The 14,471-nt window shown below is 31.9% G+C and overlaps 1 protein-coding gene across 9 annotated transcripts; it reads left to right on the forward strand.

Moving 5' to 3' along the window:
• The first annotated feature begins 922 nt into the window (after positions 1-922).
• pasha (partner of drosha) lies at positions 923-7,645 on the forward strand. 9 transcript variants are annotated; one of them, XR_011779784.1, is made up of 9 exons: positions 923-1,108; positions 1,907-3,032; positions 3,090-3,393; positions 3,463-3,719; positions 3,786-4,374; positions 4,436-4,630; positions 4,695-4,856; positions 5,740-5,994; positions 7,088-7,645. XR_011779784.1 is itself a non-coding variant. In XM_071887853.1 (9 exons), the coding sequence occupies exons 2-8, from the start codon at positions 1,909-1,911 to the stop codon at positions 5,923-5,925; spliced, it is 2,817 nt and encodes a 938-aa protein (XP_071743954.1). In that variant the 5' UTR covers positions 923-1,108; positions 1,907-1,908; the 3' UTR covers positions 5,926-5,927; positions 7,088-7,645. The 9 variants fall into 9 exon arrangements, 4 of the variants coding, with proteins under 4 accessions (XP_071743954.1, XP_040565842.1, XP_071743953.1 ...); XR_011779785.1 differs by having other exon boundaries at positions 7,616-7,645; XM_071887853.1 differs by having other exon boundaries at positions 5,740-5,927.
• Positions 7,646-14,471: the final 6,826 nt, after the last annotated feature.

Consider the following 14,471-nt stretch of genomic DNA (forward strand, 5'->3'; position numbering starts at 1 on the left):
GTATAATAGAATTTTTTTTAAATTCTATCTGAAGGTGAGAGACCATGTTTCTGTAAAATTGCCTTTTTTGCGCAATCATACAGGAGACCTTCTTTTTTACTTGGAATAGACCTAAAAACTTCATCAGGTGAATTTTGGAAGACGTAATTCTACTACGACAAGAATTAAGTTACTGACCTCTTTCGCTACGTACATTTGTTCGTTCTAAGGGACATTGTCTGCATGGTCTTGACCATCAGAATGATATTTTTTAGGAGGCATGATATCACATCGGGGTCACCAATGTTAAGATTTAAATATCTTCATTCTAACTGAGTAAAAATGATCATTCCTTTATAAGAAAATATAAGGAAAAAACTAGATAACCAATACAAGGAACTATGATGAATAATTAATATCATCTAAACAAGTCGAACTCCTACATATATAACACTAATTAAGTGTCATTGAAATAATAATTCTTTAATTATTACATTTTCTTTTATAAAAAAATAAAATTTTATGAGAAATAGGGAAGATATGAGCTGTTACAACTTCAATTTACTTCATTTGCACTACCGTAAAACATAAAAAGAGAGCGCTTTACATATTTATTTCAGTGTTCTCTACAATGTAGCAAAAATTTCATGTTAGTTTGACGAGACCCATGTAAGTTAAGATTAGGGAAATTTTCCTAATGCCATTTCTTTCCTTCGTTGAGTTTACCTTGTTAATCCAGTTTGAAGGGTGAATTCATGAAGGGTGTGTTGCCAAATGTTGAGTAATAAGTTACTAGTAATAACTAATATTCAACGATCTTCAAAAAAAAGTGTGGCCACGATCACTACTTTGTACAAATATTAATCACGTGATACTCCATTTTTTTAAGCTTTACTGTAGTGAGCGAGGTTTAATACAGCTGATAATGGACCAGGTAGGGTGCACTCCCAAAGAAAGAACGAATGAGAAAGGAGAGTGAATAAATAGAGAGGAAAAAGTATCAGTCCATATATTTTTACCACGGGACGGAGGTTACCATCTATTTAACGATACTCTATTAGGAGTGTTGTCGGTGCTATCGCAGTCGTTCGTTCGGAATTCGGTGGTGGACTCGATCAAGGAGTACAAAGTAATTTATATATAGATGATGATATAATTACGAATGTCGTCCTAGAGCACATTAAAGAAGAGAGATAAAAAAAAAAGTAGAATTTGTATGAAAATTCTGAAAATGCCTCGGCTTTATTCGTGCCTTGGACGTCGACATCCGTTATGCCCCAACGATTCTTTTCTGTTTTCTTTGAATAGCTTTGAATCAGTCTATGAGAAGCTTAGATTTCCGAGTTGTTACGTCTCCTTAGAATGGGGGCAACGGCAATGGCAGATCAGAGATACTTAGTACTTAGCATCACGATGCACGATGACTCATTTATTATTCAAGGACCCATTAAGGGGATGTCAAACAACTCGGGAGTCCAAACTTCTGAATCATTCAAAAGCTAGTTTTTGAGCATCTTTGAAAATAACACTAATTTCAAACTTGCTTCATGAAATTGACTCGTGTCTTTTTAAAGAGACCTTTACCTTAGTCAATTTCAACTTGACTTGTGTTATAAAAACAAAACAGTTTACTTTTTACTGAAATTCTTGATGATTTTATACCTAATTTGTGTTACAAAAGGCATTTACTTATTTTATATTCTATGTAGGTATATGCCGTTTTGCATCCATTTAGGTACATATTAATTTATTATCTTAGTAAATGATTGACTTTGTCTCTTAATGCTGCTCTCTTGTTCCCATTGTATTTTAAATATAATTGATTATTGATTTATGAATAATTATGATACCTTTTCAAGAGTTTGCTAAATACATTTATCCTATTGGAATTTGGGTTTTGTTTTTTGGTTTTCTATGAATTATATAGGTATGAGTCAATCAAATAGTAATATAAAACGCTCCATTGACAAGAATGAAGATGAAGAGTCTCATCCTCCAGTAAAGTTCCGCCGTATGGAGGATAATTCATCTTCATCATCGTCATCCAATAATGGCGATTCCACGGACGAAGATGACGATTCTTCCTCCAGCAAGTCCAGCTCTTACCAATCCTCCTCATCTACTGCTAAATCAAGTTCTTCATCATCTGACTCTGAAAGAGTTCCGGAAGAAGATGAGCAGCATATAAAGGAATTGGCGGACATGCTCCATGATGAGGACTCCAAATCCGAATTCGTTTTTCCATCTACAAATGAGAGCTCAAGTAAAGTCCTTCATGATGACATATTTGATGACTTGATGCACTATGATGCTTCAGTGGCTGAAGCTATTACCAATAATCATTTAGAGAGTAATAGAGAGCTGATTGATCGACAAATGGGACTATTTGAGGAAGAAAATGAACTTGAAGGAGGGGAATCGCTGACTTCTTCTTTTACGGGTACAAGTAGTAGTAAACCCGGAAGTTCCCCTCCGCCACCTCCCGTTGAACCTCCACCACAACCACCTCCTCCACCTCCATTAGATTTGCCCCCTCTTCCTGCAGATGTTGAAAGGAGTCTTGAGGAGAATTCTCATTGTGATAAAGAAATTTCTCTCCAAAATAATGAGGATTTAAGTGTCTCAAAAGTCAAGGATGGAGAACTTAAGAGTGATTCCAAAGTCCTTGATTCTCACCATCATGATGCACAGCTTCCAATTACCATGAAAGAGTGCTATAAAGATATTAATCCAAAATATGGGTCTGATAATTTGTTAAATGAAAGTAACCATTGTCAGTCTCCCTCTGCTCCTAACAGATTAAACCCCATTAATCGGAATATTATTGAGAACAAAGTTGAGGCTGTTGACTTAATTTCGAATGAGGTTCCTTTAATTGAAGAAGAAGAAAAAGCCGAAGGGGTTGTCAATGATCCTCCTCAAAATGGAATAAAAATTCCGAATAATCCTCGCAAGAATATTGATAGTAATAATGAATGTCCTAGTCTAAATACGGAAAGGATTCTATGTCTTAAATCAACTTCTAGTAAACCAAATCTAATCAAGTGCCTTGGGTAATTATATTAATTGATGGCTGTTCATGTATTTATAATAATTTGATTTTATATTAGTGATACGGAACAATCTGTACATGAAACAGTATCAGATGATGATTTTGACGAAGAGGAGCTTGATGCTCTTGTCAATGGTGATGTAACTGTTCGGAAACAAGAAGAACAGGAAGAACCTACTATCGCTCATGAAGAGAGAATAAAAATTATTTTGGATGATCGTTCTAAAAAAAACTTTTTTGAAGTATTGCCTGATGGATGGATTCAAGTTACACATTCATCTGGAATGCCTATTTATCTTCACCGTCCCAGTCGAGTTGTGTCTCTGTCAAAACCATATTTCTTGGGGAAAGGAAGTGTCAAGGTATTATTGTGCCTCGTGTTTACTTTAAATTTGAATTAATTGAACCGTCATTTATTTTTATTTATTTAGCATCATGCTATTCCTGTTTCTTCCATTCCTTGTTTGAGTTACAAGCGTGGACTTGAGGAAGAAGCTGAGGCTAAAAAGAGACTTGAAGCAGAGCTTAACGATCCAGATAAATTAAAAAATGGATGTCCTATATTTCCTAAGGCTAGAGTCCAAAGTATTGAAGAATTTGCTGTCAGTGAATCTTTAAATTCCGAACAGTTTCGAGAATTTTGCAAAGGGCGATTCATATTTAAAGAACTACGAATAAAAAAGTTTAAGTACGTATGATTTAGAATTTCATTCATCCGGTATACTTATTTCTTTATGGTCATTTTTATTTTTAGTAATTGGACCGATAGGCGAAAATTTCAAAAACAGGTTGTTAAAAAGTCTTTGAAAGCTGCGATTGATAAAACGAAGCAAAGTCTGGCGAATGACTCTTCCTTAAAAGATATTAAAAACTCTGGAATTCCAGAAATAAAATCTGAAACTAATAACACAAATCCTAACAAAGAAAGGCCAACCTTACCGGAAGGAACAAAAGTATTATCTGTACCCATGATTGAGTTAGAGCCTTTAGATGGTAACTCTGACAATGCATCAGCACTCAATCAAAAAGTAGTTAAAAAATCACGCAAGGAATGGATTATTAATCCCGTTGGAAAGTCAATGGTTTGTATTTTGCACGAATATATACAACAGTGTCTGAAAACACAACCCACATATCGATTCGAGGAAATGGAGTCATCTGCTACTCCTTATAGTGCTACTGTTATAATTAATGGTATGGAATACGGTCGAGGATTTGGAACCTCTAAAAAAATTGCCAAAAGTGAAGCAGCTCGAATAACAATCGGGATCCTTATACCTGAAATAAAAAATTCCATTCCATCTAAATCACAGGAGGGGGAAGTGGATGCACCAGATTTATCTGTAATATTACCATTACTTATTGATATTATATTTATGAATTACCGCCTTTTTTAATGCATAGTTTTTTGACGATATTCGTATTGAAGATCCTCGTGTCAATGAACTCTGTAGTAGAACAAGTGAACCTTCTCCTTATACAATATTATTAAATTGCCTTCAAAGAAATTATGGACTTGGCGATTTGAATATTACGACGGAATTAAAGCCACTTCGAAATAAAAAAAATGAATTTACCATGAGAGTCGATAAAAGAGAGGTAAATTGAATCTCGAATTTGGTATCAAATCTTTTTTTTTATCAATTGTTTATTTGGATTACAGGTAAAAGTTGTTTGTAAAAATAAGCGTGATGGCAAGCAACTTGCTTCTCAAAAGCTCCTTCAACTTTTACATCCTCATGTAAAATCCTGGGGCTCTTTATTGAGTCTCTATGGAAATCGTGCTGCTCGAATCCAAAAAGTTAAAAAAGCCAAAGAATCTGAGGTATAACGTTTATATAGTCATATCCAAAAGTATTGGCACCCCTATCGTGTTTTATTTTTGTTTTTTTCCTTCATAAAACTGTGGCTCTATCCTTTAAAAAGTTATATATTTGAACATAATTTTTTTATTCATACAAATTTGGAAAGTAATTGATATAATAGCTAGGTTATTCCTTCAAATTTCAATAGTTATGTTACTTTAGATAGCTGCAACCTATAGTAACTTTGAACTTTATACTATAGAGTTCTACCAATTTATTCAAATTAATCTGGGAACCCCGTAAAAATAATCAAACAAAAGTTCAGGCATTGGCATATTTGACTACTAAAATATCAGTTACAAACGACCAATTTAATCTTCTTATAGATACATCGGTCGAGCCTTACTTCATAGTAAAGCCATTTTTTAGCACATTAAAGACATAACAATTATAACCTGTAAAGAGAAGAAAAAGGCTTTATTATGAAGTAAGGCTCGACCGGTGTATCTATAAGAGGATTAAATTTAACAGTTTTTTCAAAACCTATCTTTAGACACTCACAAAAGATATAAACAATCCAAACCATAATCAAATAAGCTTTAAGTTCTATAATTTAATATATTCATCTACTGTAATCCAGTGCCGTTATGACGGCCTTTTATTGGGGGCCTGATTGGAGTTACTCAATATTAATAGGACTGGATAAATGCTACTATAGAAACAAAATATTTAGAAGACTGGTGATTATGGCCCTGTAATAGAGACCAACAGTTGATTATTTAAATGATACAATTTTGATATGAGCCTAGTTTAATTTTCAGGGTAACAAGTTTTAATTATGTGGGGTGGTAATATTTGTGTATTTTTTAGATTACTGTAAATCATAGTTTTTTTCTCCAATAGGTGACAGAACTACAGTCTCGCTCGTCAGCAGATGCTGCTCCCAGTATTGCAATATTAGAGAAATTGCGAAAAGAAATGCTTAACTTACGTGCAGCAAGGAATGCAATGGCTCCTATTGGCAAATTTGTAATGCCTCTCTCATCCACCACTCCAAGTGGATGTAAAATTGAACGAATTAATCTTTAAAAGTATGCTGCTTCTGCTTTAAGTAATGCTCATATGCTGCTACTCTCCTGCTGTTTAGTGCAATTCAATGTGAGAACTTTTATTTTTCTATTGTTATCAATAACACACAAATACATATATACATTCGTGCATATTTTTACAAGCAATATATATGTATATGTGTATATGTATATGGAACAAACATAAATCAAAATTAATTTTTAAAGCGATTAAAAAATGGGTTTGATTTTTTTTACTTCATAAAATAACTATAATAACGCCCACTAGGTTCATGAGTGGTCATAATTTTTTGACTTATAAAAAAGTTAGTAGGAACACACGTGATTTTATTAGATTTTCGATGACGTTATATGTTTGAAATACGCTACAAGATCATAAGAAACCAATTTGCATTTTTTTTCTTCTGTTTAATGATCCATTGAGTATATTATATTTACAATTTTATCCATGAAGTCTTTAAACCTATAAAAATTGTCAAACTAATCGAGGATTCAAAAACTCCAAAAAACATCAAATATGATTCGATGTATGGCGTTTTAGTGTTAAATAAAAAATATAAATTCTCTTATTAAATCAAATTTTGGGCAATATATATTTAGTTCATAGGATTCTAATAGTGATATAAATAGTTTTCAAGATGGGTCTATATCTCGAAACCAATTGTTGAAGATCTTGTAGCTAACTGTCACGACCTTGATCAATCCAATAAGCTTCATTTTTTATAAATAACAAAAAAATTAATTGTCTTGCTCTCGAGTAAGGTCGTCTTGAACTCGACACTATTGAGTAATTTAGTAACGATGCCGTTAATTCATATCAGTATTTTGATACTTTTCCTACTAAAATATTGCAAAATTTCCTTAGAAGATGATCCAGAAATTTGAACATGTATTTTTTTATGCAATACATTTTCATTAATTAGAAAGCTCAGATATTTAGGGGGTTTCGTCATATATTTTATGACACTGCAAGTTTTGATTCTAATAGTAATTTTGTATGTACCGTTATAAATGTGTACCCTGGCGCTATTATATACATGTATAACTAACGACTATAGAGTTTTTATTTTATTTTGAATACCTTAACGTATTAATTTGATTCGTTAACTTGTGCGCAATTTGACTTTCAATAATATTTTTCTTCATTCTTATATATTTATTAGGATATTTCCATGATTGTTAAACTCCTAATGATTAGAGCTAGTGTTGTGTTCGCCCTTATTTAGGACTGAAGATTGCAGCCCCTTTCAATTAAGTCCTGCTTATAAGTACTATAAACTTTGGTTTAAAAAAGATTGGTCCTAGATGACGTCACTCAACTTAATTTGTTCTTTGTTTTAATCAGTTTTAGTTCTGACAGCCCCAAAACTTATAATACCGGTTCTAAGAATGGGCTGAATAAATAAGGACCGACACAATACTAATTAGAGCACAGAATAGACCATTAATCAAAAAATATATTGTTATCTTAAAGAACATTAGTTGAAGAAGAAAGAATGATTTTTGTATTCATAAATTACTTAATGTCTGTTTCTCATATACAATAAAATAATCAAGTTGCTTGTGACTAGACCATCATTAATTTAGTAACAAACAAAAAACAAAAAATTGATTCCATATATATATCCTGATATTTAAAACCAACAATATTAATATAATTTTTTTTTAATACTGCCTCACTGTGCATTTAGTTTCAAACAAAACCAAAAAAAAGATAAAAATAATTGTCATGTTTCCCTTAATATGTATGTTAAATATACTCATTTGAAAAAAAAGTGTTTTTTTTAAATGCAATAATATTCTTATATTTATTAAGATTTTTTTCTATTATATATTTCATATAGTGGTGGAGAAGTTCAACATCGATATTTCTATAAAAACAGTACATTTTTCATAAAATACGGGTTTTTTTTTTTTTTTTAAACAAAATTCCATAGAAATGAGGCCAAATCAGTATCCACTCTTACAAGGATTATTTTATAATCGAGTTTCATCCGGTAAAGCGAATGATTAGAAGTATTGGGGACGTAACGTCCTCAGTTATTTTCAAACCTTAAATGGATGAGATGTGTTACTTGCTTAAGTAAAGCCTTACTTATTTCGAATCAGAGTATCGAGTAGGTCATTTTTAGTATAATAAAAAATTGATACTGAATTTAATGCTGAAAATGGTCCCAACTATGGTATTAAGAGTTATAATATTTACACGACCTCATCAAACTTCTACTAATTATGCCATTTAATTTTTTTGTCAACTTTCTTTTTCAGATAACTAATAATTATTCATCGCATGGAATACTGTTAATGATGAATATGATTAGGCTTGACTACTAATAATGACTAAGACATATTTGATAATAATAAATATGTAACAAATTTGACTATTTACAGCCGACTGGGGAAAACACCATGACTGGAAAAGTGTACACAGTAACGTATTTAATTGTTTATGTTTCCACATTCTCCCCATCTTTTCTGCTTGTCGGAATTCGGCCAGTTTGGATCACCTCCATGAAATCGAGTGTTGAACTCCCATGTTTGGTAAAACAGCTCGCCAATTGATTTTTCGTTTTGACTCAAACAACTTTCTTTATTTCCGATCTTTCCATCATCTCATTCAGCATTGAAATCTCAATCTCTTGTCCTCCGCTTACTTCGTTGTTTAAATGCATTCTTTTAAGAATTTGCAATCTGTTTTTAAAATCACTTCTAATTTAAATCCACAACTTTCATACACTAGACTATTGATGTAGAAACACAGTTCAGTTCCTTCCAACAGTGCCAGAGTTTCAGCTGCCAAGGTCGACTTCACAACTCTTTACATTCTTTTAGATAACCATGCAATTGGACAAATCTTCGCGCTTTTGTCTTCTATCATGACGAAAATTCCCACTTGGGATCCACTTTTTTTCGACGTTTGCAAAGGATGCATCGGTATAACATGTAATTTTGCACGTTTTCAAATCTTCCAACCTTGGTAAAGTTATTCTAACATTGGTTGTTGTGACTTTCTCGAACATTTTATTTGCTTCAATAATATCTTGTATTACTGGTTCCTTCATCTTTGATACTCCCATACTGACTCCAAAAGAAATATCCGGTCGAGTTTGGGTCGCAACCTAGTTAAGCTGGCCAATTATAGGTCTGTATTCTTTTATTTCATATTTTCTCAAAGGTTGTCATTTTTCTTTTGTCACTCAAAATATATCATCCAGAGACGAATTATACTGAAATTGATCCATTTGAATAGTTCCATCCTTTTGGATTCTGACATTGACTAGATATCTGAGATATTTGGAATTTCCAATCTCTTCCACTTATGTTTGAAATTTTTTTTCGAATTTTCCCAATTTTTTCTTCAAATACACTAATAAACTGTAATCATCAACATGAATACAGATAATAATTCCATTGATTTTTTCATCTTTTTACAATAAAAAACACCATTGCCTCTAACAAAAAAACTTTTAAAACAATTATAACAAGCTCTTGCTGCAACAACCAGACCATATACTACTTTGTTGAGTTCCCATATTTTCCAATATAATAATCCTTAGGCGGTTTCAAAAATACATTTCTTGTTAATGGATCTCCTCACAAAAAAACAGTTTTTATATCCATGGATTTCCAAATCCAACAATTTGAGTTCATCAACATCATTGCCATTTTTAATCCTTCTTTGCTACAGGCAGGTGAATCTGTTCGGATTTCATTGTCTTGTTCTTCAAATCCTCTAGCTACCAGTCTTGATTATATGACCATAACTACGATCAATACAATTTCTCACGGGCTTCAACATTTGTTTTAACCATCAGAGCATCTTCTTTTACAACACTTTTTCGCATCTTCACATCTTTTTGCAGCACACAAACATGACATCTTATACAGTAACCAACATGACGTACTAAATACACTTTTCCAATAATTTTACGAGTACCTTTCCATTTCGAATCATAATTTCGTTTGTAAGATACCATATCACCAATATTGAGATCTTTTGTTTATCCATCTCTGATATTATACGAAAGAGCCCTTTGAATTTTGATATTTGATTCATTTTTCATGTATTCACATCTAGTTGAATGTTATGCATTAAAAAAAAATTATCATTATTTCTGATTGAGTTGTTGGTTCCATTGCAGGCAGCATATTAACATCCAATTATGGATAATTCGTGTTAAAACCAAAAACTAACTGTTTAGGAGATTATGTAGATAATTCCTTGCTGCAACATCCAAATCAAGTGCTACATCCACGTCTGTGATGTCATCTTCAACCAACCTTGAAACTATAATACCCGAAATGTCATTTGTCCTCTCACATAGGCCATTCGAAAATGGAGAATATGCAGCTGTGTTCATTATTATGTTCATACATGTAAATCCGGTGTTTTTTTTTAGGTGGTCCGTTAATTTGTAATTGGTAGTATAAAGAACGAATTTATTTTCCTTAACAGTTGTCATTATTATTTAATTCATAAGTAGAGAACATCCTTTTCTAAATATATTTATTTATATTCAAAACCTGATGGAACGTTCGTGTATGCTCATAAAAGACGGAGCGTAACCCTGAGGATTTGTTGGTGAGTTATAATTATAAGTCCTTATTGGACATAGAGTAGAATTGCGGATAAAAATCGGATTACTCCTAGCAAATGTCCTTTTTTATAACCTTTTCTCCTTCCTTCCTTATCACAGCTGATCTAATGAAACGTCATGAACATTATTCTTTCTCTCCTCCAAAACATTCTTCAAATTGTTAGGGTTACCATTTTGATTTTCGGTTTCTTTTTTTTATTAACATGCCCATTCCACACCAGATTAACAACTGTTAAATTTTTCTCCCTGTTCAATCATCTCATTATTTCTAAATTTCTGGGTATTGTCCATAAGGAACTTCTTAACTGCTCCAAATTTTAATATCCATGTTCTGAAAATGCCTTGAATGATGGTGGATGGTATCTTGTTACTATTAGTACATGTACCAAAAAAATATTGTAGCCGCATCGACCATTACCATAAATTAACAGTTCTTCTTCTAGTACTTGAGATCCATAGATACAACATCATTAAAGCTTTTGGCCATCGGTAAAGCAACAACTGGTCTTGTTTCTTCGTTTTCATGCATATCTCACATTTATTGGTTATGTGAATTATTTCTTGTTCCAACTTTTTATTATAGAATTTAGACTTCTTGATAAATTCGACTAATCTCCTAAACGGTGGGTTACTATTTGTCTGTGTAGCTTTATAGACATTTTTCTAAAATCCTTGTCCATGTTGCTGTTTTTAAGTTCCGTAAATATTGAAACGCCCATCTATCGTGATCTAGTTACCTGCTGATGTTGATAGTACAGTAACCCGATGGTGAATTACCAAGCTCGATCTTCATTGCCACGAAAAACCTAAGTATCATTTGAAAAATTGAGTATCATTTCCGCATTGATTCTTTGCTTCACAATAACGGTATGTCTTTATCAATAATATCAGTGGTTATATATATAATTTGACACGGCAGCTTGATCTTCATTTTTGACTTTGTCTTCTGATGATTACTAAATCTTGTGACTTCGCCTGGTTCATTGACTGGATTTTTCTTCATCCTCGTAAACATTAAAGGGTTCTCATCTTGAACAGGATTACTAAAATCTCTAACAGTGAATATTCTTCTTAGTGTCGATATCATTTCCTCAAACTTCACTTCCTTCATTCCAAAAAGTATTAGATGCTTTTGATTGCGATCTAAATTGCATACTATAAGAAGAATAAACGCAAGTACAACAACGGGAAGCTTGATCTTCTCTTCAACTAATTTATAATTAACATTTTCAAATTGACAGATAAAATCCTTCATGTTAGTACACTGGCTTCTTCTTATGCCAAGTACTGACATATGCCTTCTTCAAGTAAAAATAACTTGTCAGTTTGGCGAATATATTTTCAATGCCAGTGTCGCAGTCTATTTCTTTATCTTTTAATTCGGTAGTAGCCTCTCTTACCTTCTCATTTAGCGACAAATGCATTCCAATTGGCTGTTTCTTCTTATCTATGTCGGTGAATTTTTGCCATAATCTAATGCCCTTCTTCCATATCTTATATCTGTCCACCGATATTCAATATGTGAATCGTTTTATCAAACATCTCCTTCCCCTTACCAGATAACGCGTCATGATTCTTGATCTTGGAATTACGGACCTCTGCTACCAAATGTTAATGATGACGGATGAAAGAATAGGTTTCGCTTCTAATAATGACTAAAATTTATTAGCTAATAATAGATATGTTACATCATTGACTATTTACAGCCGACTAGTAAAAACACCATGACTCGAGAAATGTACACAGTACACATGCATAGTGGTATATTTACTTGTTAATATTTTCCTCAAATACAATTATTTTTGATGTTATGATGAATCATTTAATACGTGAGATTTTTCTCCGATTGACAAATTAAAGAATCTATTTAATAATCTTTTTATTTTAATTAGTGATTTATAATATTTTAATACTAATTTGGTCCGATTTTCATGGAATTCCGTGGAATAAAATACATGGTTAAATTAAAAATCCACTATTTATCCATAGTGGATATTTTCTTTTTGCGATTAAATATGTAATAATATAAAACTGATCGCTGAAAATAACGTACCAGGAAGAATAATTATCAATCTATATTAATTTGACTTCTATGAAATCATTATATATTACACTTTTTTGTCTTCAAATATTATAAATAAGGGTCAAAGATTTCTTTCGTCTCAGTTGATTTCATCATTTATTGCAGTTAATTGTCAAGATTATCAATTGATTAATCATCTTTTAACCCCATTCATTCATTTTTGTTTATATTACTTTAGCTATAAAATCAAAATTTAAATACTCTTTTGGGAGTGTTGTTTTTTTTCTTTTCGAAAATTATATTACTTGTTGAGAAATTAGTTATTTTCTTTCCTTTAATAAAGAATCTCCATTTTTAATATAGTATCCCTAGCACAGTAAGTCTAAGCCAAAGCGGGTTTCTATGTAATGCCTAAATCCCAATCTGTATGTAAACATCATGTTTTTTTTGTCTTAGAAGAATGAAAACTTTTTCTGCCTTTACTAATCTTATATATATTTACAAGGATGTACCTGTATTATAGATTTTATTTCGAATTATTTTATTAATACTTTAGATAACTCTAGAATTTATTAAAACTTGTCGATAGACAACATAATAATTAGAAATATGTTTCTCCTTCAACCTGATAATGAAAATACATACTAAGGCAAACCCGCTAATCCTCTTCCTAATTCCCTTTTTTTAAATTCGTATTAAATTCAATGTTCTCCCCATGGTTAATAGAAATACATGGTTCTCCGTTATCGGGCATGCATACATCCAAGCTTAATAGATATACAATGTATGTTATACCATCACGCTTGAACTACTGATGTTTGACTTCCACCACGCTTTTAATATTGTCTTCATAGTAGATGAGTGGTTGCATGTTTTGTAAAATCTGCCTATCTTGCCCAGCAGTCCGTACAATACATGAGATTGAAAATTCTAGTAAGCCCGATTACATGATGGTCTAACCTTGATTTTCTATTAACCTTTGATGCATCTATCTATCTACTATATTATAATATTATAGTTGTATGCTCGTCTGTCACGGGGTTAGCAAGTTAGTCTTAGTATGTATTTATAAAATAATTCGAAATAAAATCTAATAATATATTATGGTAGATAAACTAGAATGTACCCATATTATATATTATTACGAATTATTTGATTATGCACATACTAAGAATACTTGCTAATCCGTGTTATCACACAGGGAATCCAAAAGGGTGCAAGGGATCATTTATAAATTTAGCAAGTAGACGTATAACATTATCAAGTATGTTCATATGATATTTTTTGGGCGAAGTCATTAGGAGGCTGTTTTTGACTGAAATAAAATCTCCTTTACCTTATGTCTCTCCCCTCTGTCGCTTTCTAAATCCCTTTGTCTCGCTTCTTCTACTTCCATTCTTTGTTTATTTGGCCCTCTATTCAGCCCTGCAACGAAGGCACTCCGCTAGTATAATATAAATTTTAATTCGAATGACATGTTTTAGGAAAGGCGAAGGCTTTTTGGTGGTTTTTAAACAATTTTGTCCATATTTTATTTAATTATTATTTTTTTTTTTTGAAAAGAATAACCCCTTTCTTTCTCATTTTACTCGAAAACAAACATTTATTATTTATTTTTTCCAATAAGCCTGAATATTATTTTCTGAATGGCTACGAATGTTTTAAATTTTTTTCCACAAAAAAAATTAAAATAATAATAATAATTCTGCAGACACCCCTGAAGTGTGACCCGGTTCCCTAGGTCAGTTTGATGTCCGAGTGTATAACATGCATATTATTAATATACCCTTTTCTTACACCTAATGTACTTATATTTTTACATGATGGTTAAAACTTGTTATTTCCCTCACCTTCAGTGTACTTTACGTTTAATTAAATAATTTGTTACCAAATAATATAATCATATTTATACTAACTCTTTTCATA

Source organism: Lepeophtheirus salmonis, chromosome 4 (genome assembly GCF_016086655.4).
Source record: "Lepeophtheirus salmonis chromosome 4, UVic_Lsal_1.4, whole genome shotgun sequence".
Taxonomy (NCBI): Eukaryota; Metazoa; Arthropoda; class Copepoda; order Siphonostomatoida; family Caligidae; genus Lepeophtheirus; species Lepeophtheirus salmonis.